Source organism: Pan troglodytes, chromosome 8 (genome assembly GCF_028858775.2).
Source record: "Pan troglodytes isolate AG18354 chromosome 8, NHGRI_mPanTro3-v2.0_pri, whole genome shotgun sequence".
In the NCBI taxonomy this organism is placed as follows: Eukaryota; Metazoa; Chordata; class Mammalia; order Primates; family Hominidae; genus Pan; species Pan troglodytes.
In genome coordinates this window covers 13,143,188-13,165,718 of record NC_072406.2, presented here as the reverse complement: position 1 = coordinate 13,165,718, position 22,531 = coordinate 13,143,188, and the positions used below count along the sequence as shown (strand labels likewise).

Sequence of the window (22,531 nt, the reverse complement as noted above, 5' to 3'; positions counted from 1 at the left end):
GGCATTTGGGACATGCCCACCTCTCTTCAACAGGGGACACTGTCAGCTGCTGCCAAGAACAGACTTTGAGAGTGAGGTGCAGCTAGAAGGCCTCTGCCTCCCAGGAGCAGTCGGGAAAACAGGCCCTAGTCTGCATGGGGAGGCATTCAAGGTCCCAAACTTCCATTCAGAGGATGCACGTGGAGATGAGGGAACGTGCTACGTCTTCACATAGCAAACGGGCACAAAATAAGGCTCCACAAAAAGCCTGATCTCTCCTCAAAAGCTCGCTTTCCCTACCCCAGTCTGAATTCTTAAAAACATTACGGGAAACCTTGGAACCCATTTAGGCCAGTTTCCAAGTTGACTTCTTAGAAGAGCCGTCTCGTCTTGCCCAGCATCGGTCACCAAGGAGAAGGCTCAGAGCTTCATCAGCCAGGCGCAGTGGCTCATACCTGTGGTCCCAGCAATGCGGGAGGCCGGGATGGGAGAATCACTGGAGCCCAGGACTTCGAGACCAGCCTGGGCAACATAGATTCTGTCTCAAAAAAAATCTGTTAAAGATGCTTCATTCAGAAGACGCTTCTATCTGGTAGAGATAGAGGATGCGCAGCGGGTGAATGAGGGTCTCCCGGGTGTTGTGTTCTGAGATGGTGCAGAGGCTCCCAGGTGTTCGGAGATCACAGAGGGGCAATTGTTCCCACCATGGGGCAGCTCCCTTCCTTCCAGAGCCTGACAAATTCTTTTGCTAAATGTGAAAAGGCTATTCCTCTTCCATACTTCATTAAGAACTAAGAAAAGAAATTCAGTCTGTTCACAACTACGATGTGAAAATTCAAAAATGATTTGCTGAGTGTAGGAGGCATCTTACTGTTACACAGAGTCCAGACTCGAGGCTCCTACACGTCGCCTAGAACCCAAGGCACCGGCAGGCAGCAGCCCAGACATCTGCTCGTAGACCGTTCTCCTCCAGATTTCAATCCTGGCTGAAGTGCCGTGCCTTCTTCTGCGCAGCTGTGATAAGTGGAATCGTTTCTGGCAGCCTGCATTTGAAAAGGATGGCCGTGCATCTGTAGAGAGCCGGTGGCCCTGCTCTCCCTGGGGGCCGGCTAGAGGACGTCAGGCCCTGACTGCCTTGTTCTGGTGCCACCATTTCCGTGAGCTGTTTGGGAAGCTGAGGGACATTGGTTGTCACGGTGATGGGCTCATCCAAAGCCTTGTTCTGTGCCACTGCCCCGTCAGCTGCATCTGGGCACGTGTGTCTGTTTTTGACACGGCTATGAGCAACCTGCTTAGCCATAGCCCTGCTTGTGCAGTAACTAATGCAGCATGTGGCCTGGCTTAGAAACCTGTTACTTGACCTTTATCGGGAATTTAAGAATTTGATTTAATAGTAGCCTTCAAACCAAGGATTAGGCATAAATTGATCATGTCATTGTTATTTTACCTGCAATTCTTTTGGTAAACATTCTTTTACTCTCCCTGCTTCCTCTGCCCCTCCCCCTGCCCATCCCCCATCCCCCTGCCCCCTCCAATCCCCCGTCCCCCACCTCCCACCCCCTGTCCCCCACCTCCCACCCCCTGTCCCCCACCTCCCACCCCCCGTCCCCCACCTCCCATCCCGTCTCCCGTCCCCCACCCCCCACCACCATCCCCCATCCCCCCCCACCACCATCCCCTGTCCCCCACCCCCCACCACCATCCCCTGTCCCCCACCCCCCACCAACATCCCCCTTCCCCCTCCCCCCCCTCCTTCTTCCCCACTTTCCCCAGTTGGTAGTCACCTCATCGCTCATGGATGAGCGATGACTTTATGACATCGCTTGACTTTATGACGGCCCTTGGTTTATTCTTCCACACCTCACTGTGGGCCTGACGGAACCTAAGACCTTTTCAGTCAGTATAACATACCGAGAAGCGACTCTATCCTGTCCCGTCCACAGTATCACTCTCTGACTCCACCCCACGACATCTGTATGTGAAATGTCCACTGTCTGTTTGTCCACAGCCAGCTCTCAGGTGTGTGGACCCCAGAGAACTCGAACAGACGGGAGCCACGGGTCTCTGCAGTGAGACAAATCTTGGCTTGTAATTCTGTGTTTGTCTTCCGTTTTATTTTTTACAATCATGGCTATGAGTGCCGGCACACGGGGCTCTCACATTAACTGGAAAGTCAGGCGTGGGCTTGGAGGGCCTCCAGCGAGCTTCAGGGATGATAAAAACATCGTTTCTGAAGAACCTGACCAAGGCTTGTTACACTCCCCCTTCACGATCATTTGATTTCGTTGAATCTCTGTTCTTAGAAGGTTTATTCAAAGCCAGGTCTTTCCAGAAGTTTTCCGAGAGTAAGGTCTTTACCAAAGTGGGAGGTCTAGTCTGAAGGAATTTCTCTTTTGTTTCCTCATGGCCATGTCTCTGTTTCTTTCTAGAAATCGGCCCTGCCTCTGTGATGGTGGGGAACCTGGTCTCTGGGAAGAGAATCGCCCAGGCCAGTGGCAGAGACCTGGGTCAGATCGAAGATAACGACCAGGCACGCAAGGTAGGAGCTGGGTCCCTGAGTCTCCCTGACCGTCCCCGACTTTTCTGACTGTCCCCGACCATCCGCGACAATCCCCGACAGTACCCAACTGTCCCCTACCTTCCCTGACAGTCCACTTTTCTGACAGTACCCGACTGTCCCTTACCTTCACTGACAGTCCGCGACAGTGTCTGACTGTCTGCAACCGTCCCCGACCCTCCCCGACAGTCCCCGATGTCACGCGCTGGTGGTGGACCACCACTGCGGATCTTCCTTTATTCTACCTGTCCTCTCCTGCAAGAGACCATATAATTTCATAAGAAAAATGTGTTTATAGGAGATACAAAGTTTCAGAAAATGTCACAGCGATGCAGAAATCGGTGAGGGGTGTCCAGTCCCACGACTTGCAGGACCGAGGCAAATGTCTGGCAGTCCTTGTCCCGCGCACGGTCCCCTGAACTACTCCTTTCTAGTTTCCCCACCAGCCCGGATTCAAAGCCCACCCTGCCCACAGCAGCTTGCAGCAAGGCCTCTGTCCTGTGCTCTGTGGACTCTAAGAAGCAGTTCAAAACCCAGGTTAGGGGGCCAGGCCTCCTGACAGTGGCGTTAGAAGCCGTGGGAGAAACTCCCGAGGCCCAGACTTTGCACATTGTGCCGTGTGTGTCCACAGTCCCCATTAGAACCGTTCGGCCTTGAGAATGCTCAGGGTTCACCCAGAGGTCCTGTTTCCCACAGCCAAAAGTGTGCCCTTCTGTGTGGCCCATTAGGAAATGGGGCAAAATCAGCACCGTGAAATGTTGATGAAACGGATGAAACCTTATCTGTGGGTTTTTCTGTACCCTGATGTGAAACAAGGCTGCCCCTTTTACTGTGGACCAGATCAGTAGCACACATGTGGTTTGTTTAATTTGTGGCTTCATGCCATCAGGGTATTGCCATTCTAGAAACCTAAATTTATTAGATCCCGCTTTTTAAAACCAGATAGATCTGATTCTCTCACTGTAGCCACCAAAATCCGCTTTGCATCTTCTGGAAGCCCCAGGAGAAGGGATTTCTGTGCAGGCTGCTCCTGCCTATGAGGGAAATGGTTCCCATCCTTGGGCAGACTTTGAGAAAACTTCTCACACCAGGGTGCAGCACCAGCCCTTTGCTTTGTGACTCTGACTCGGGTGCTGTGAACCTAAGTCCCTGCAGGAACAAAGCTGTGGGCACTTGCTTGTCCTGTGGTCGTGTGTGACGGGGATTTTCCCAGCATGCATGTCTTCAACTCCCTGCAGAGAAGCACGCGGTTTTAAGACCCAAAGCACTCAGCCTCTATGGGTTTGAGTATCCAGGTTGCCCCACCTCAGCCCGCACAGCCTGATCCAACCGCACAGCCTGATCCTCATGCCCGTGCTCTGTTCCAGTTCCTGTTCCTCTCGGAGGTCTTGCAGTGGAGAGCACAGACCACCCCGGACCACGTCCTCTACACGCTGCTCAACTGTCGGGTGAGGCGCGGAGCTGGCCTTCCCTGGCTACTGGCCTCAAGGGGCCTAGCCTGGTTCCTGGGAGCGCTCCTGCTTCTTTCTTTGAATCCTTTTGCTTCAGTCTTATGCGAATTCTTTTTATGTTTTGCTATTTTGACTAAGACTTTTGTACCTAGGGATTGTTTTTAAACGTAACCATTTGTGCAGTTATTTACACCTATTTGTGTGTACAGATATTTTAGCAACCTATTTACAATATTTCTCCCCCAAAATGAGTAATTAATGATATCTGCAAGAGAGAAATCGTAAGTCTATGAGATATTTGCATTTTTATTTTGATTACTAAACTAGTTTTTGTTTTGTTTTGTGTTTTGAGGCAGTCTCGCTCTGTTGCCCATGCTAGAGTTCAGTGGCACGATCTCCGCTCACTGCAACCTCCACCTCCCTGGTTGAAGCAATTCTTGTGCATCAGCCTCCGGGTAGCTGGGACTACAAGTGCCCACCACCACATCTGGCTAATTTTTGTATTTTTAGTATTTAGAGATGGGGTTTCACCATGTTGGCGAGGATGGTCTTGAACTTCTGGCCTTGAGTGATCCACCTGCCTTGGCCTCCCAAAGTGCTGGGATTACAGGCGTGAGTCACCACGCCGAGCCCTAAACCACTTTTTTATACACCAGAAGTTAGGTTTATTGCAGACTGAGGAATGAAAATCATTTCCACTTTGTAATCAAAGTTCTTGTTTACACTTTACGTGAGAAAACTACACTCATCAAATATTGTTCCACCGTAGTACTTAAGAGTAAGGCATTAAATAAACAAGTTAATACTATTAACAAGAAAAATTAAATGCAAAAATCTTAATATGCTTGTTACTACTTTTTACCATGGAAATAAAGCTTGAAAAATGGAAGAAAAATGTAAGTCTTCTTGACAAGTATAGGTACTTGCAACTCTTCAAAAAGTCATGGCTGTTTAGAATTGCTAAGTATCAGAATCTTAGTGTGCGAAGCAGCAGATTGAAGACAAAAGGAAATGCCAGCAGCATCACGAAATTATTCCCCGACTCTCTGGTTTGAGTTTCAGTTATCAGACCATTCTCTGCACGTGGCTTCGTTCATAGGAACAACCTCTCCTCCTCCTCTGCCAGAGAAGCGCGTGTCGTCTTGACGTTGTCACGGATGCTGAGTTGATCCCAGCCATTGGTCGTTCACTGTATCTGCTCAAGACTGTTTCCCAGGAAGAGGCTTTAAAACCAGGAAGGCCCGTTTCTGCCACCACCTTCTGGCCCTCGTTCGCTGGTGCTGTGATGGAGCCCCTGCCCCACGCTGACAGCTCAGGTGTGGGGGCCGGAGATCTTGAGGACTGGAGTTGCTGTGGGTCCCTGTATCTGAAATGCCCACCTTCCACTTTTCATCTTTCTCCACTGGACCCTTCCTCAGCCTGTGAATATGGATGATACCCCCTTTGCTAACCCGATCGCCAGGTTCGCCGGCCTTGGGTGCTGTCTTGATTTCCTGCCTGTCTCTGCTTGTCTGACTTTGTCCTCTCCCAGTAGTGTTTCTCCTGTAAACTGCCTGTGACTTCTCGTTCCTCTTTCCCTGTGGTCTTGGCATTTCTCTAGAGACTTCCAATATCATCTCCAACGTGGTGACCTAAATCTGCAGCACTAACTCCAGCCTCCTTCGGCACCCCAGATCCCTTCTGCTGAAAGTGCTTCCTCCCTCCCCTAATTTCCTCACAGAGGTGGCTACCCCTCCGCAAGCTGCAAGCAGTCAGGGGCAGAGTCAGCTCTCAGTCTCCCTGAATCTCTGCCTTGATGTTGCCTGACACGTTGCTCCCATGTGTGGGGGCTGCACAAGCGTGTGTCCAGTAATCTAGAGGTATTGATGGGCAGCTCAAGAAGTAGCAGACCCCCATATACACAAAGATTCAGACATGATTTGGGTACGTTCATGGGCAACGTGTACCATCAGGAGGAGGAAAATAGAGCTGTTCCAGCTGTGCCTGATTTGGGGAAGATCCCTCAGATTGTTTGCTGGGTGGTGTCACGGTCCTGGGCTTGGCATCTGGTCTGTCTGGCCCTGTGGACAGCCCAGTGCCCCTGAACACCTGTGGTCACCTGCATAGCTGGATGCTGGATCTTCAGGGAAAATGTGTTTCCCGGAAATGATTCCGGTTCTCTTAAAAAGGGCTTTATTAGGGTCAACTGCAAATCCGATGGGGGCCAGATGTAGGGATCAGAGCCATGAGTGATTTACCTTAGGACTGTGTGGAAGGCATGGCCTGAGGATGTCTTTTCCTTGGAGGTGTGAGCTGTTTCCAAGGCTCGCTGGACATAGAGGCAGGCACACTTGAGCTATCGCTTGTGTTATTTTGCACCAAGCATCAGATCAGGCATGTGTTCTTCGCTCCTCTGCTGCCTCGTATGCACACTCAAGAGATGCTGGGCCTGGACCAAGGTAGTAGCATCGTCCTCATGGCATTCATAGTGTCATCCCCACCTAAATCAGCTTCCCTGTTCAGCACCATCCGACGGAAACTCAGTACACGCCACATACAGAATCATGCATTTTCTAAAAGCAAGATTTTAAAAAGGAAGAAGAAACATGAAATTCATTCCAGTGATGAATCACTCCACACACCATAAGTGTCCGTTCAGCACGTACACCAGCCCCCCAGCCGCTGCTTCCATCAAGGATGCACGTTTCTGCTGATGATGAATTTGGCCCGGTCTTGCTGGCCGTGTAGTCACAAGCTCATTTAAAGTGGTGGAGGCCGGGCACCATGGCTCACGCCTGCAATCCCAGCACTTTGGGTGGATCAGTTGAGGTCGGGAGTTTGAGACCAGCCTGGCCAACATGGTGAAACCCCGTCTCTACTAAAATACAAAAAAAAATAGCTGGGTGTTTTGGCACATGCCTGTAATCCCAGCTACTTGGGAGGCTGAAGCACGAGAGTCGCTTGAACCCGGGAAGCAGAGGTTGCAGTGAGCCAAGATCACGCCACTGCACTCCAACCTGGGCAACAGAGCAAGACTCTATCTCGAAAAAAATTAAATGGTTGAACCAATGGGTTTGTAGCCAACTCTTTTGACCTTTTTTAACTTATACCTTCTTTAGAATTTTAAAATATAAATTTAGTTTGGCTTTTTCTTCTTGGGTTTTTTTTTCCCCAAGTTGTTTGATTTAATGTGAAACGTTAAAATGGTCCCAAGTTTACAGAAACTGACAGTGAATGTGTCTCCTTAGACGAGGGCAGACTCTTTGTTTCCCTGTGTGCCCCTCCGGTCATGCTGCCTCCCAGCACTTCTGTGGGGGAAAAGCCAGCCCTCATTTCTCTGATGAAATGGTTTTACCTAGAACCTTCTTCTTAGCTGGTGGGTTTCAGGACGGAAACCCCAGTGAATGTTGATGAGGATGCCAGAGAATGACGACTGTCACCTGCGGTGAATGGTTGTTGCTTTATGGGACACTCGCCGAGAATGCATCACATTCTTAACACGGAGTTCATGGGAAAATGGAAAGTGCAAGCAAAAGTTACTGGCATTTCTCCTGGGGTAGGGGCTGCATTAGGATTCCTGGGGAGCAAGGCTGAGGAACAGTGTTACGTGTGTGGAGTTGCCGTGTGGTGTAGCCGTGTCCCGTTCAACCACACGGGGTGGGGAAAGGTGGCAAGGAAGAAGGGACACTGCTCAGTCGCTGCAGGTGCCTGGGACTGCCAGCCTGCAATGTGAGCCAGGAGCGACTGTCCCTCCCAGCCAACGGTGGGGTCCAGTGTTCATTCACCTTGTCCTTTCCAGGCAAGAAAGGCGCCCACCTGGTGTGACCCACGGCCCTGCCTGGCCATGGAGCGAGGGGTGCCTGCTCATGTCCGACCGGCTGTGAAATCGTGTGCCTGTCTCCAGCACAGCACTATCTCAAGGGGCTTTTTAGGAACTTAATTTAAATCACCCTGTGAACTGGCTTCAGGACCTAACTCCCGAGAAGGGCACCGTCCTTGTGGAGCATGACTGGAAGCTTTGCTGTTTGTTTTTATGTCAGCCCTGAAAGACATCAACCAGCATTGAGAAAATTGTGTTTCACAGGGTTATCAAAGATAAAGGACAGCATGCACGTTACACTCACGCTTTGCAAGTACCCATAGGTGGGGATTTCTGTGCACCAGAATCAAAACATTTTCAAAGACACTCTTGGCTGCTGGCTGTGTCTCATCTGAGCCTCTCAAATCTCAGGACCCAGAATGTGGGCAAACCACAGGCTCTGTCATCTGACAGCAAAGCGGGTGTTTGATAGGGAATCAGCTTCAGCTCTCCAGAGATGGGGAAGAAACAGTTCCACAAGCAGAACAAACCAGACTGGGCACTGCTGCTGCAGGCAGGCCTGGCATGAGAATGGGCTGTGGGGGTCGGGGCCTCCCTCAGCGGGGCGGGGGCTGAGCCGATTCTGCCAGGGCTCTTCTCTGAGACGCGTCCATGCTCACGGCGATGGGTGCTGTGCTGGTTTTCCATGTTGGGAGACCTGCCCCTGGAGTCGGGGTGGACCTGAATGGGTCCCATCAGCACCCAGCGTGGCCGTGCTGGGTGTCTCTGTCCCATGTTCACTTGAAGAGCTCAGAGGACGTTGGTGGCAAGGAGCCGGTGGGCTGGTTGCTGTGAACAGGTGGCAAGGAGCCCCTCTAAGAGTAAATGCTCAGAGGAACAGTCCAGTTTCAAAGGCCCCCAAATCTATCTTCTCAGCGGGATTTCCCGGACTCCAGCCCTGCGTTCCTTGTTGTCTCTGCCCATCTCTGCTGCCACCTGCTCTTGGGCTCTTCTACTTTAAATCAGTTTCTGTTTTCTAATTTTTTAGGTGTCCTCTAAGTGGGGAAATAATTAAGGAAAATGTGTGGGATGAGAAGGTTGAATTCAGAGAAATGTAAGCTAATCCTCTCCATGGAGGAGACCAGCCACAGGCGGCAGGAAGGGTCTGAAGACCCACCGGGCAGTGACGTGGGCCGCCTCCCCACAGCCCTGGCCCTGGCGCAGAGGTCCTCAGGGAGAGTTTACTTTCCCCACAGACCTCGCTGCGCTCATCGGCTGTCCTGTGGACGTTTGGGTAGAGGTCAGGGTCTGGTGTTGACATCTTGATGCTTCCTGAGACATTCTCTTCCACTCACCGCGTCCCCCCATGTGTTTCTGACACGGGCCTTTCGAGCTGGGAGGCTGACATGCTTTTCCCAGCATCGCCGATGAATAGCCCAAGACACTGTTCGTCCATGCGGCGTCCTTTTTGTTGCACTAACTCGGCTACCCGCAAGCCCCTCTGGGCCTCTCTCCCTGCGCCTTCACTCTGAATCGCAGTGTCTAGTCCCCGACAGCCGTCTCGGGCTCGCCGTGCACTCTGTCCCCACTCTCTGAATCACAGCGTCCGGTCCCGACAGCCTTGCCAGGCCCGCCGCGCGCTCCATCCCCACACTCACGCATTCATCTTTGTAGCTGTGACTCACATAAGAATTCCTGGGCCAGGCATGATGGCTCACGCCTGTAATCCCAGCACTCTGGGAGGCCGAGGCGGGCGGATCATGAGGTCAGGAGTTCAAGACCATCCTGGCCAACATAGTGAAACCCCCGTTTCTACTAAAAATACAAAAATTAGTTGGGCGTGTTGGTGTGCATCTGTAGTCCCAGCTGCCCAGAAGGCTGAGGCAGGAGAACGGGAGAATTGCTTGAACCCGGAAGGCGGAGGTTGCCATGAGCTGAGATCGCGCCACTGCACTCCAGCCTGGCAACAGAGCAAGACCCCATCTCAAAAAAAAAAAAAAAATTCCTGAGCCCGGGTGTTCAGTCACTCTTCGGCTCTGCAGTCTTCCTGACCCCATGGACTGCAGTCCAGTTGCCCACTGCTTGAGGGAAGATCCTCACCCTGTTAATAGCTGTGAGACAGAATTTGATCACAAAGAAGAGGTTGTTAAATGACTGTAGAAGCCGTCTTCACATCTGAGAGTGCTGCAAAGGAACTAGGACTGTAAAGTGTGTCCTCAGGAAAAGCTTGTTTCGGTTAGTTACGTGCTTATAATTTGTAATTTATTCACATTTGTCTTTATGGCTTAAATAGGCCAAGATGGGAAGATCACTTGAGGCCACGAGTTTGAGACCAGCCTGAGCAATGTAGGGAGACTCCATCTCTATGAGAGAATTTTTTTTTTAAATTAGCCAGTCATGATGGTGGCACCTGTAGTCCCAGCTACTTGGGGCTGAGGCAGCAGAATTGCTTGAGCCCAGCAGGTCCAGGCTGCAGTGAGCAGTGATCATGCCACCGCACTCCAGCCTGGGAGACAGAGACCCTGTCTCAAAAAACAGTGAATCCCACGCTCTTGCGATGTTTCTTGGTATATATCTTGCAATTCACCTTCCCTCACAACCCTCGTGTAAGGTATTTTCCTGCACAAATATGTTTTCTACTTGTTTCTACATTAAAGTCTATGTGAAAATGCATTTGATAGTTCTTTTCATTCCTGTAGGGTGTGTTTATTTATTTTGCTTTTGTTTTTTGCTTTCTGACTTCCTTGATTTTTGATGCGGTCTTTCTAAATAAAAATTTTTAATTAGTCTTCCGATGTGCAGGTGTACTAGGAATTCCCACTGCCCACGACAGTGACACAAGTCCCAGAATTGCCAGGGTTTTTTGTTCTACCGTTTTTTAATTCACGTAATCATTTTTTAAAATATTGCTTGTTACTCTAAATATATCTAGATGTTTCTTTGGTCTGCACTGCTTACCTAGTTGGAAGAAAATGGAGTTGACCTCTAACGTATATGTAGTTTTTGGGGAGGCTAAAAACGTTCTAAAATTGACTGTCATGTTGGTTGCACAGGTCTGTGCTTGTTCTAAAAACCAGTGATGTATGCTTTGCGCCAGTGAGTTGTATGACGCGTGCGCGCTCTCTGCAAGCTGCTCTGCTGAAGGAATCTTATGTGCTTGTCCCTGTGATCGGCCCGCAGGGTGCGATAGCGAACTCGCTGACCTGCGTGCAGCTGCACAAGAGAGCTGAGAAGATCGCCGTGATGCTGATGGAGAGGGGCCACCTTCAGGACGGCGACCACGTGGCCTTGGTCTACCCCCCAGGTACGGGCACAGGGTGGGCTTCCCCTGAGAGATGGCAGGCCGGTCAGCCACGGTGCGAGGAGGTCCCTTACACCCGCTGGTGCCTGAGCCGAGGGTCGCGTCATGGCTGGGAGTCTGCACTGTATCCAGCTGGATGTTAACCGGCCCGTTTGTGTCTGGCTACGACCACTCACAGGCACCAGCCGCATGTGCTACTGTTAGAGGCTTCAATAAAGTGATGCTTTCAATGACTTTTATGTCCAAATTTGTGTTATTAGATACCTCAGGTAATTCACTTAATAGTACCTAAATCTTGACTAAATTCACAGTTACAAAGGTGGGTAATTCCTTAGCAAAATGATGTAGACATTAAACCTCCAGGCTGCCTCGTCACCTCATGTCTGAAAGGACAGGTAAATGACAGTGACCGCCAAAGCTGACAAAACCCGCCAGGATGACGGAGGCTGTGAGAAGCTCAGCTGCTCGTTTCCCTGTTGAACTTGCCCCAGACAAGCATTGATGCTGGCAGGGAGAGTGTGCACTCAGCAGCGTGGTCTGCTTCAATGATGATGTTTCTCTCCTTGTGTAGGAATAGACCTGATAGCAGCGTTTTATGGTTGCCTGTATGCAGGCTGTGTGCCAATAACCGTCCGTCCCCCGCACCCACAGAACATCGCGACAACGTTGCCTACCGTCAAGATGATTGTGGAGGTAACATGCCTGGGAACGTCGGGGCCTCCACCTGCCTGGAGCTGAGTGTGGAGCTTGCAGCGCGCAGACTCTGACATCTCTTGGGGCAGCTGCTGGCTGTGGAAGCCGGGGTGTGTCTGGAGTCAAACGGTCAGGACAGGGTCTCTACCTGCAGGGAGCCTAGAGTCTAGGTCTAGAAGCGAGATGTAAACGTGTGTGGGGGCAGAGGCTGGATGGTAGCCTCTGCAGGGTCTTCCCTGGAGAAAACGGCTCCCAAGAGAGGGCATCATCACTATTCCTCGGGCTTCCCCACGAACCCAGCTGAGCAGACCGACCACGGGAAGAGGCAGGCTTTTTCCAAAGTCCTCTCCTCAAGAGTAGAAGTTTCCTGCTCCTTTTTGAAAGTATAGATCTGTCTTCCTTCGTCTACAGCTGGAGGAGTTTGAGAGGATTCAGCTATATTTTCCTCGTTGAAGGAGGAACTACAGGGGAAAACAGTGTGGGCAGAGAATGCACCTGTCCTACCCACAGCTGAGTCCCTTTTGGTGTGGTGCTGGACACCCGCACAGTGGCCACTCCTGCTAGAAAGTATGGCGACGTGTCTGGGTGTGTGTGATGTTTCCGGGACAACTATGCGCGATGTGTCTGGGTGCGTGTGGGGTTTCTGGGAGAACTATGCGCGATGTGTCTGGGTGTGTGTGATGTTTCCGGGACAACTATGCGCGATGTGTCTGGGTTGGGTGTATGTAGGGTTTCCGGGAGAGCTATGCGTGATGTGTCTGGGTGTGTGTGGGGTTTCCGGGACAACTATGCGCGATGTGTCTGGGTTGAGTGTCTGTGGGGTTTCCGGGAGAGCTATGCTCGATGTGTCTGGGTGTGTGTGGGGTTTCCGGGAGAGCTATGCGCGATGTGTCTGGGCGCATGTGGGGTTTCCGGGAGAACTATGTGCGATGTGTCTGGGCGCATGTGGGGTTTCCAGGAGAACTATGCGCGATGTGTCTGGGTTGGGTGTGTGTGACGTTTCCGGGACAACTATGCGCGATGTGTCTGGGTGTGTGTGACGTTTCCGGGAGAACTATGCACGGTGTGTCTGGGTTGGGTGTTTGTGGGGTTTCCAGGAGAACTATGCGCGATGTGCCTGGGTGTGTGTGACGTTTCCGGGAGAACTGTGCGCGATGTGCCTGGGTGTGTGTGATGTTTCCGGGAGAACTGTGCGCGATGTGTCTGGGTGTGTGTATGTGGGGTTTCCAGGAGAACAGATCTAATGGTGTGAGCAGTGAGTTCTTTTCTGCACGTGGTCACAACGCTGTGGATGCACTGGGCCCAGGAAGTGCAGATGCAGCAGCTTCAGGCCGCGTGCCCTGCCCCCGTGCCTCCACAACGAGACTCCTAGCTCTGTCCTACCTTAGCCAGCAGGAGGGCTCGGTAACCTCATCTGCCCGTTAAAGCTACATGGTTTTAGTGTGCGTAGTAAGCAGGAGACCCGTGTGAAGTGAGCACGCTTTCATCTGGGTCCACGTTCATGGCTCCATTCTCGCTCTCTGATGCCAGGTGAGTCGCTCTGCCTGTCTGATGACGACACAGCTGATCTGTAAGTTGCTGCGGTCCAGGGAGGCGGCGGCGGCTGTGGACGTCAGGACGTGGCCCCTCATCCTGGACACAGGTCGGTGCTTTAGCTGCAGAAGGTGGTTTGCTCACGGCCTTGCTCAGGCTGGATCTGCTGATAGTCGTGTTCCTCTCCAGATGATTTGCCAAAGAAGCGGCCTGCCCAGATCTGCAAACCTTGCAACCCAGACACCCTTGCATATCTCGACTTCAGCGTGTCCACAACTGGGATGCTAGCTGGCGTAAAGGTGAGCGGGGTGGCTGCGGGAGGTGGCCACGGAGGTAACTGCGGAGCGTGCTGGAGGTGGCAGGTCACGTGCTGGCTCTCAGTGCCTCTCGTGTAGTCAGACTCTGAGATGTGGAAAGAGGTATACATACGTGTTTCATTCACAGTATGACACGTATGACCATTTCCATCCTTAACCAGGCTGATTCCATCCAAATGTTCCAAGTATGTTTTTATGTGAACACTGTCTCAGTAGCTGACAGTAGCACACCGCGAATGTTTTTCTCTTGCTGGTTCTCAAATCCGAACGCTCTGTGATAAATTTCTGCACACTGCACTTTCTAGCGTTTTAACCTGGGCTCTATTAGAAATCATCATGACCCTCTCAGCTCAGATGCCGCCCTTGCCGAGGTGCCGTGCAAACCCCCCACCCCCGCCCCGCCCTTGCCGAGGTGCCCTGCAAACCCCCCGCCCCCGCCCTTGGGGACTTCGCAGCCTTGTGTGCCCTCTGCCCCCATCTGTGGGTCTGACAGGTGAGCTGGCTTTACCTCGCACAGTTCTCACGCTCTGTCCACCTCTTAGTAGAACTGAGGTGGAATACCAAAGTAGCTACAATATGAAATAAAATAATTTTTCAAAAGCGTTTGAAAAGAAGTGTTTTCAGATCAAGGTGATTTAGTTACTGTGGTCTGAAGTTAGCTGTGACCGTCCCACTGTCATAGCCAGAAGAGAAGCAGCTGCTTCCAGTCATACCGTTTCATGGCCCGCTTATAGTCTCAGCGTCTGATGTAGAGTAGACCATCAGAACGTTCCTGGCTGCTTTTCTTTAACTGGTGTCAATTCCTGTTTCTCTGCTGAAGTCCTGCAAAGGCCCCGCTGGCTTTGTGACCCACAGCCAGGGTGTTGGGAGCAGCCTCTCTAACACTCCATATACGGTTGTCCATGCCCTCGTCTGTGAATTCCCATTGGATCCTGAGGGCAGGGCTGTGTCTTACTCTTCGGTTCATCTCCAGCGCTTAACACAGTGCCTGATCACAAGCTCTCGGTATTTAGTATTTGCTAAGCTGAAGAACTGAATTCTCCACCTAGAAATAGTGCTTTGCACAGAGCAGCAGTTCAGGGCAGGCTTGCTCTAGTTGCTGATCTGAGTGGGTGGGTAATTTTAGGAGGCAGGGTTTGACTAACTCCTAATCCACGGAGGCAGGAGTCTGGATGGATGTTGTATAAATTCAGTCTCATTTCTCCTTTAAACAAAAATTTGCCTTAAAAGCAAGCTTAAAAGAATTATTTACATTTTACATTCTATAATAATTCTACGTTCCCCTGTATGAATATAGTAAAACAGTTATGAAACCTTCTCCCAGGCAGAACTTCCAATAGTGATGGAACGTTTTACAGTGGGAGGACTCCCACCTCCAAGTTCTCTCACTTCTTGCTGGAGTGATGAATGAATGATGGGGAGCCAGGCATTTGGATTTCCCCAGTTATTACAAGGCTCTGTGCTGGTCCCTTTACAGTTTAGCTCTGGTGACATTCTACTTCAGATCAACTTGTGACATGTTTTTTTGTTTGTTTGAGATGGAGTCTTGCTCTGTTGCCCAGGCTGGAGTGCAGTGGTGCGATCTCAGCTCACTGCAACCTCCGCCCTCTTGGTTCAAGCGATTCTCCTGCCTCAGCCTCCTGAGTAGCTGGGACTACAGGCATGCACCACCACCCCCAGCTAATTTTTTGTATGTTTAGTAGAGATGGGGTTTCACTGTGTTAGCCAGGATGTTCTCAATCTCCTGACCTTGTGATCTGCCCGCCTTGGCCTCCCAAATTGCTGGGATCACAGGCGTGAGCCACCTCGCCCAGCCGTGACGTGTTTTAAAACCGCAAAAATCAGACCATTTTGTATGCTGCTTTGACTTTTTCCTCTGAGGTTTGTTTGGCTAGAAAGCTTCTGTGAGAAAATTGATCTTATTAATATATTTTATTGTATTTCAAAATAACTGATATTACACACAGACTGTAGGGGACTATTACAGGGATTAGGGAAGAGGAAGATGTGGAAGCTCTTCACTGTCTGGTCATGATGGGATGATTGGATTTTAGCCACCATCTCCATGCAGGATGGTGGAAGATAGTGAAGGGCCCTGGAGTGTAGGAGGACCTGGGCTCTAACTCCTAGCTCTAACTTATGTCACAGGCAGCAAAATCTTTAACTTCTGTGAGCCTTCACTTTCTGATCATTAAGACGGCTGAGCCACCCAGCAGGTCTTGCTGGCCACGTGCTGCACAGCAGAGGCTATGTCCAGCCGTGGAGATAGCCGTGAATAAGACAGGGCCTCGACCAGCGGAGGAATGCACCGTGGTGTCTCCCCTACCTGTGGGACGGTGTGTTAGAGTGGGTCACACGAGAACCCCTTCCTGCATGACTTGCTGTTCAAACGCACTATTTCAATAGCTAGAGTTGCTAGGTCCTAGAGGACCAGCAGTTCTGAGTGAGGTTTACTCATTGAAAATGAGAACTCCAGTGAAAATATCAGCCACTCCCATTCCCCAGACACAACATAGCCCAGCTTGGTGACAGTCGTCGCCAGTCCTAAAAACAGCTTTGGGCCTTTGGGGCCAGGTATCGTGCATTTGTTGTTTTTTGGGTTTTGTTCTCTAAAATTTATTGAAGAGACAGGGTCTCACTCTGTTGTCCAGGCTGGAGTGCAGCGGTAATCATAGCTCACTGCAGCCTGGAACTCCTGGGCTCAAGTGACCATCCCACCTTGGCCTCCTGAAGTGTTTTGATTACAGGTATGAGCCACTGCACCAGGCCAGCATACATTTCATTTGGCCTTATTGTCTTAAAGATGTCTTTGGGTGTCAGGCCCCATGCATTCAATGCGGCTTTATTGTCTTGTAGGTATCCTTGGGTATGAAGTCCCATGCGTTCAGTGCAGCCCTGTATTGTCCTGGGTGTCTGAGGGTGTCAGGTCCGATGCGTTTAACACAGCCTTGGGTTCAGTGCAGCCCTGTTTTGTCCTGGGTGTCTCAGGATGTCAGGCCCGATGCGTTTAACACAGCCTTGGGTTCAGTGCAGCCCTGTTTTGTCCCGGGTGTCTCAGGGTGTCAGGTCCGATGCGTTTAACACAGCCTTGCGTTCAGTGCAGCCCTGTTTTCTCATGGGTGTCTCAGGGTGTCAGGTCCGATGCTTTTAACACAGCCTTGCATTCAGTGCAGCCCTGTTTTGTCCTGGGTGTCTGAGGGTGTCAGGTCCGATGCGTTTAACACAGCCTTGGGTTCAGTGCAGCCCTGTTTTCTCACAGGTGTCTCAGGGTGTCAGGTCCGATGCGTTTAACACAGCCTTGCGTTCAGTGCAGCCCTGTTTTCTCATGGGTGTCTGAGGGTGTCAGGTCCGATGCGTTTAACACAGCCTTCCGTTCAGTGCAGCCCTGTTTTGTCCCGGGTGTCTGAGGGTGTCAGGTCCGATGCGTTTTAACACAGCCTTGCGTTCAGTGCAGCCCTGTTTTCTCATGGGTGTCTGAGGGTGTCAGGTCCGATGCGTTTAACACAGCCTTGCGTTCAGTGCAGCCCTGTTTTGTCCCGGGTGTCTGAGGGTGTCAGGTCCGATGCGTTTAACACAGCCTTGCGTTCAGTGCAGCCCTGTTTTGTCCTGGGTGTCTGAGGGTGTCAGGTCCGATGCGTTTAACACAGCCTTGCGTTCAGTGCAGCCCTGTTTTGTCCTGGGTGTCTGAGGGTGTCAGGTCCGATGCGTTTAACACAGCCTTGCGTTCAGTGCAGCCCTGTTTTCTCATGGGTGTCTCAGGGTGTCAGGTCCGATGCGTTTAACACAGCCTTGTATTTTGCAGATGTCTCACGCAGCCACCAGTGCCTTCTGCCGTTCCATTAAGCTGCAGTGTGAACTTTACCCTTCTAGAGAAGTGGCCATCTGCCTGGACCCTTACTGTGGACTGGGATTTGTCCTCTGGTGCCTCTGCAGGTAAGATTCCTCTCTATATCTTTACATTAAAAAAAATCATGCACCTTCCTCTCCAGACCTTAGACCCAGCCAGGCAACCTAAGCACTGCCCCCACACCCCCACCCCTGCCAGAGGAGGCCTGGGGCTTATCCGTGTCCCTCTACCTCTCCTGGTGGACTTGACTCTCAGGGAAAGAGCAGTGCCTGGGGTGACTTTGACTTTCTGTAGCAGGGAAGGAGCATTTTGGAGAGCTGTCTGTTGCGGGCCTTTATTTCTGACAATCAGAAGACTCCCAGGCTCCAGGCTTGGTTCTTAGGCCTGTAAAACCTGGCGATGGTGCTGGGCCTGGGTTCTCGCTGGGCCAGCAGGCATTGCAGGCTCTCACCTCCCTCAGGCTTCACCCCAGCTGTTACTGCAGGGCTTAGGCTGGGCAAGCCCAGAGGTGAGTCCACGAGGGCTGAGCGTTCCCTGGGGTGCGGCACTCTACCCAGCAGCCGGCTCGGAGCCTGGCTTACAGCAGGTGCTCAGCAAGTATTTATGGGATGAATGAACGACCAAAAAAACATGGATGTTTCTTGGCTTTTTTGTCTGATTATACATATGTGTTCATTATAGAAATTATAGAAAATATGAAGAAGAAAATAAAGCCATCAACAATCATAGCACCTGATAAAGAGTGTTACCAATAAATACCCACTATTCGCATTGGGCATATAGTTTTCAGAGTTCATTTTCTAATGGAGCGTTTTCAAGCATGTAAGCATAGAGCATGTCCAGTAATAAACACCCGTGACCATCATCCAGCTTCACATGTCAGCATTTTAGCAGTTTTGTATTATCCGCCTGCTTTCCCCCTTTTTTTTTAAATGGGTATTTTAAAGCTAACACAAACATAAAAATAATTTCCCTCATAAATCTTCTTTACACATTTTATGAATAAACATATGTTAATATATTTATAAAACTGAGACGCTACAGTATGAAATTGGTTATGATTGTCTCAAAATTTATAGTGGATCTTTTATCTTTTTTTTTTTTTTTTTGAGACAGTCTTGCTCTGTCACCCAGGCTGAAGTGCAGTGCCGCAATCTCAGCTCACTGCAACCTCTGCCTCCTGGGTTCCAGCGATTCTCATGTCTCAGCCTCCCAAGTAACTGGGATTAGAGGTGCCTGCCACCATGCCCTGCTAGTTTTTGTATTTTTAGTAGAGACAGGGTTTCACCATGTTGGCCAGGCTGGTCTTGAACTCCTGACCTCAAGTGATCTGCCCGCCTCGCCCTCGTGCGCCACCGCACCCAGTCAGATTTTTTTCTCCTGTCAACACTCTTCTGGAACAAATATTTTTAATGTGTGACTAATATTTAATAGTATTAAGTTGGATTAAAATGTAATCCTGTATTTTTGAAAAATACTGATATTCTAATTAGGACAATTCAGCTTTTTGAGAAAGCAGATAAAACTGAATAAATGAAATATTTAATGATTTTTGCCTCAATCCAAAATGCCATAACATTGTGAGTAAATTTTTTTTTCTTGGGAAATCGCTCAGAACATGGCCTCAGGTATACGCACCAAGCTGAACGGCAGAGGCCTGTTCTGAACAACGGCCCTTGTAGGGTGACCGTATTTCATTTGGCAAAGTACACCAGTAAAACTGAAGCCAGCCGATGGAAGCCTCCTGCCTGCAGGCTTACCAAGCCTGGCTCCCCATGGAAACCAGAGAGAAGATGTTTGTGGCAGGGAAAGTAAGTTCTCCATGTGAACCCACAATAACAATAGACTCTTTAAGGGTTTGTCCAGGTTGCAATGAAATTTAACAAGCATCTTTCCTGCAAAATGTTACTAACTCAGAAGTCACAAGATCACAGTATTCTGTTGATTGCCCTTGCAACAGTCAAAATAAATATAGCCATGAATCTTCCCATTAAAAAAGAAAAAAATCTCTATAGAAACAGATCCCAATGGACTTGCTTTAAAAAACAAAAAAAGCACTTGGGTCCTAGATCCACAACGACTAATACGTAAGTTAAAAATAACAATGACTTCCCTTTCCCATGCAGTTCAGCAGGTCTGGGAAGAGAATCGGGCAGAAGAGGCCCTGGGGGTGTAAATTTGAGGAGGCCTCGACCTCAGGCTGTGCTAAGAGTGTAGCAGGGTGGGGAGTGTGTCTTGGTGGGGGCAGCCGTGCAGGGTGCCCAAGCCCACGTCGGAGGAGGGGAGTCCACAGAGGGGTGTCCTGGCGTGGGCTGTGGGAGCCAGGCAGGGTGCAGTGTGGGAGCCAGGCAGGGTGCAGGGTGCAGGTGGCATGGGCTGTGGGAGCCAGGCAGGGTGCAGGGTGCAGGTGGTGTGGGCTGTGGGAGCCACGCAGGGTGCAGGGTGCAGGTGGCGTGGGCTGTGGGAGCCACGCAGGGTGCAGGTGGCGTGGGCTGTGGGAGCCAGGCAGGGTGCAGGGTGCAGGTGGCGTGGGCTGTGGGAGCCAGGCAGGGTGCAGGGTGCAGGTGGCGTGGGCTCTGGGAGCCAGGCAGGGTGCAGGGTGCAGGTGGCGTGGGCTGTGGGAGCCACGCAGGGTGTAGGGTGCAGGTGGTGTGGGCTGTGGGAGCCAGGCAGGGTGCAGGGTGCAGGTGGCGTGGGCTGTGGGAGCCAGGCAGGGTGCAGGGTGCAGGTGGCATGGGCTGTGGGAGCCAGGCAGAGTGCAGGGTGCAGGTGGCATGGGCTGTGGGAGCCAGGCAGGGTGCAGGGTGCAGGTGGTGTGGGCTGTGGGAGCCACGCAGGGTGCAGGGTGCAGGTGGCGTGGGCTGTGGGAGCCAGGCAGGGTGCAGGGTGCAGGTGGCGTGGGCTGTGGGAGCCAGGCAGGGTGCAGGGTGCAGGTGGCGTGGGCTCTGGGAGCCAGGCAGGGTGCAGGGTGCAGGTGGCGTGGGCTGTGGGAGCCACGCAGGGTGTAGGGTGCAGGTGGTGTGGGCTGTGGGAGCCAGGCAGGGTGCAGCGTGCAGGTGGCGTGGGCTGTGGGAGCCAGGCAGGGTGCAGTGTGGGAGCCAGGTAGGGTGCAGGGTGCAGGTGGTGTGGGCTGTGGGAGCCAGGCAGGGTGCAGGGTGCAGGTGGCGTGGGCTGTGGGAGCCAGGCAGGGTGCACGGTGCAGGTGGCGTGGGCTGTGGGAGCCAGGCAGGGTGCAGGGTGCAGGTGGCGTGGGCTGTGGGAGCCAGGCAGGGTGCAGGGTGCAGGTGGCGTGGGCAGTGCCAGCCAGGCAGGGTGCAGCGTAGGGGAGTCAGAGCTTGTTCTAAGAATCGGCAGCAGCCGAGGGAGATCGGCTCCGTGTGGGGAATTAGAAATCAGTGCGGCCAGGCGTCAGTCATGGGGGTACGTTCCAAATGGGCGATTTCATTATGTAAACATGGAGTTTGCTTGCACAGACCTGGCTGGTACAGCCTGACACACCCAGTCCGCAGTCCTGTGCAGCGTGTTAGTGCACTGAATGCTGTGGGCAGCGGTAACACGATGGTAAGTGGTCGTGTGTCGAGACATATTTAAACACAGAAAACGTACAGTAAAAAGATGGTATAGAAGGTGGAAAAAAAAACAACAACTGTGTAGGGCATTTCCCATGACTGGAGCTGGCAGGAGTGGAGGTTGCCCAGGTGAGCTGGCGAGTTGGTGAGTAAGCGGCACCTGAACGTGAGGCCAGGACACGACTGCACACTATTGTGGCCTCTGTAAATACCAGACACTTCGGCTACGCCAAGTTTGTCAAAAATATTTTTAGTTCTTCAGTAATAAATTAACCTTCGCTTACTGTAACTTTTTAACCTTAACATTTTAATTTGTAACATTTTTGACTCATCTGTAAAAACACTTAGCTTAAAACACAAACACATTATACAACTATACAAAAATAATTTATCTCCTTTATAAGCTGCTTTCTATTAAATTTTAAAAAACATTTGAAGCTTTTGTTAAAAACTAATATATACATGCATACACATCAGCCTAGGCCTCCACAGCACACACACAGCTTCCTAGGCCTCTACAACACACACGCACGTGCACGCACACACACACACACACACACACGACTGTCTAGGCCTCCACAGCACACATATACACATCAGCTTAGGCCTCCACAACACACACGCATACACAATCAGCCTAGGCCTCCACAACACACACACACACAGCTTCCTAGGCCTCTACAACACACACGTGCACACACATCAACCTAGGCCTCCACAACACACACACACAGCTGCGTAGGCCTCCATGACACACACACAGCTGCCTAGGCCTCCACGACACACACACAGCTGCGTAGGCCTCCACGACACACACACAGCTGCCTAGGCCTCCACGACACACACACAGCTGCCTAGGCCTCCACAACACACACGCGCACACACACCGGCCTACGCCTCCACAACACACGTGCACACACACACACAGCTGCCTAGTCCTCCACAGAACACACACACACACATCAGCATAGGCCTCCACAGAACACACATACACACATCAGCCTAGGCCTCCACAACACACACACACACACACACACACACACACACCGGCCTAGGCCTCCACCACACGCATGCACACATCAGCCTAGGCCTCCACAACACACACACACACACACACACAGAGCTTCCTAGGCCTCCACAACACACACACGCACACACACACCAGTCTAGGCCTCCACAACACACACACACACACACACCAGTCTAGGCCTCCACAACACACACACGCACACACACACCAGTCTAGGCCTCCACAACACACACACACACACACACACACACCGGCCTAGGCCTCCACCACACGCATGCACACATCAGCCTAGGCCTCCACAACACACACACACACACACACACACAGAGCTTCCTAGGCCTCCACAACACACACACGCACACACACACCAGTCTAGGCCTCCACAACACACACACGCACACACACACCAGTCTAGGCCTCCACAACACACACACGCACACACACCTGCCTAGGCCTCCACAACACACACACACACA

General features: G+C 51.4%; 1 protein-coding gene across 9 annotated transcripts in view; it reads left to right on the top strand.

Annotated features, from left to right (window-relative positions):
* DIP2C (disco interacting protein 2 homolog C) overlaps positions 1-22,531 on the top strand; it is a 436,795-nt gene that overhangs the window by 351,880 nt on the left and 62,384 nt on the right. For all 9 annotated transcript variants that reach the window (XR_010146752.1, XM_016962526.4, XM_016962527.4 and 6 more), the window contains 7 exons: positions 2,409-2,518; positions 3,904-3,984; positions 10,946-11,069; positions 11,638-11,759; positions 13,290-13,401; positions 13,482-13,591; positions 17,412-17,542. Coding sequence is in view for 8 of the 9 variants with exons in the window: in XM_016962526.4 (XP_016818015.1) it covers positions 2,409-2,518; positions 3,904-3,984; positions 10,946-11,069; positions 11,638-11,759; positions 13,290-13,401; positions 13,482-13,591; positions 17,412-17,542 (790 nt within the window). In the remaining variant the exon portion in view is untranslated. The remainder of the gene's footprint in view (positions 1-2,408; positions 2,519-3,903; positions 3,985-10,945; positions 11,070-11,637; positions 11,760-13,289; positions 13,402-13,481; positions 13,592-17,411; positions 17,543-22,531) is intronic.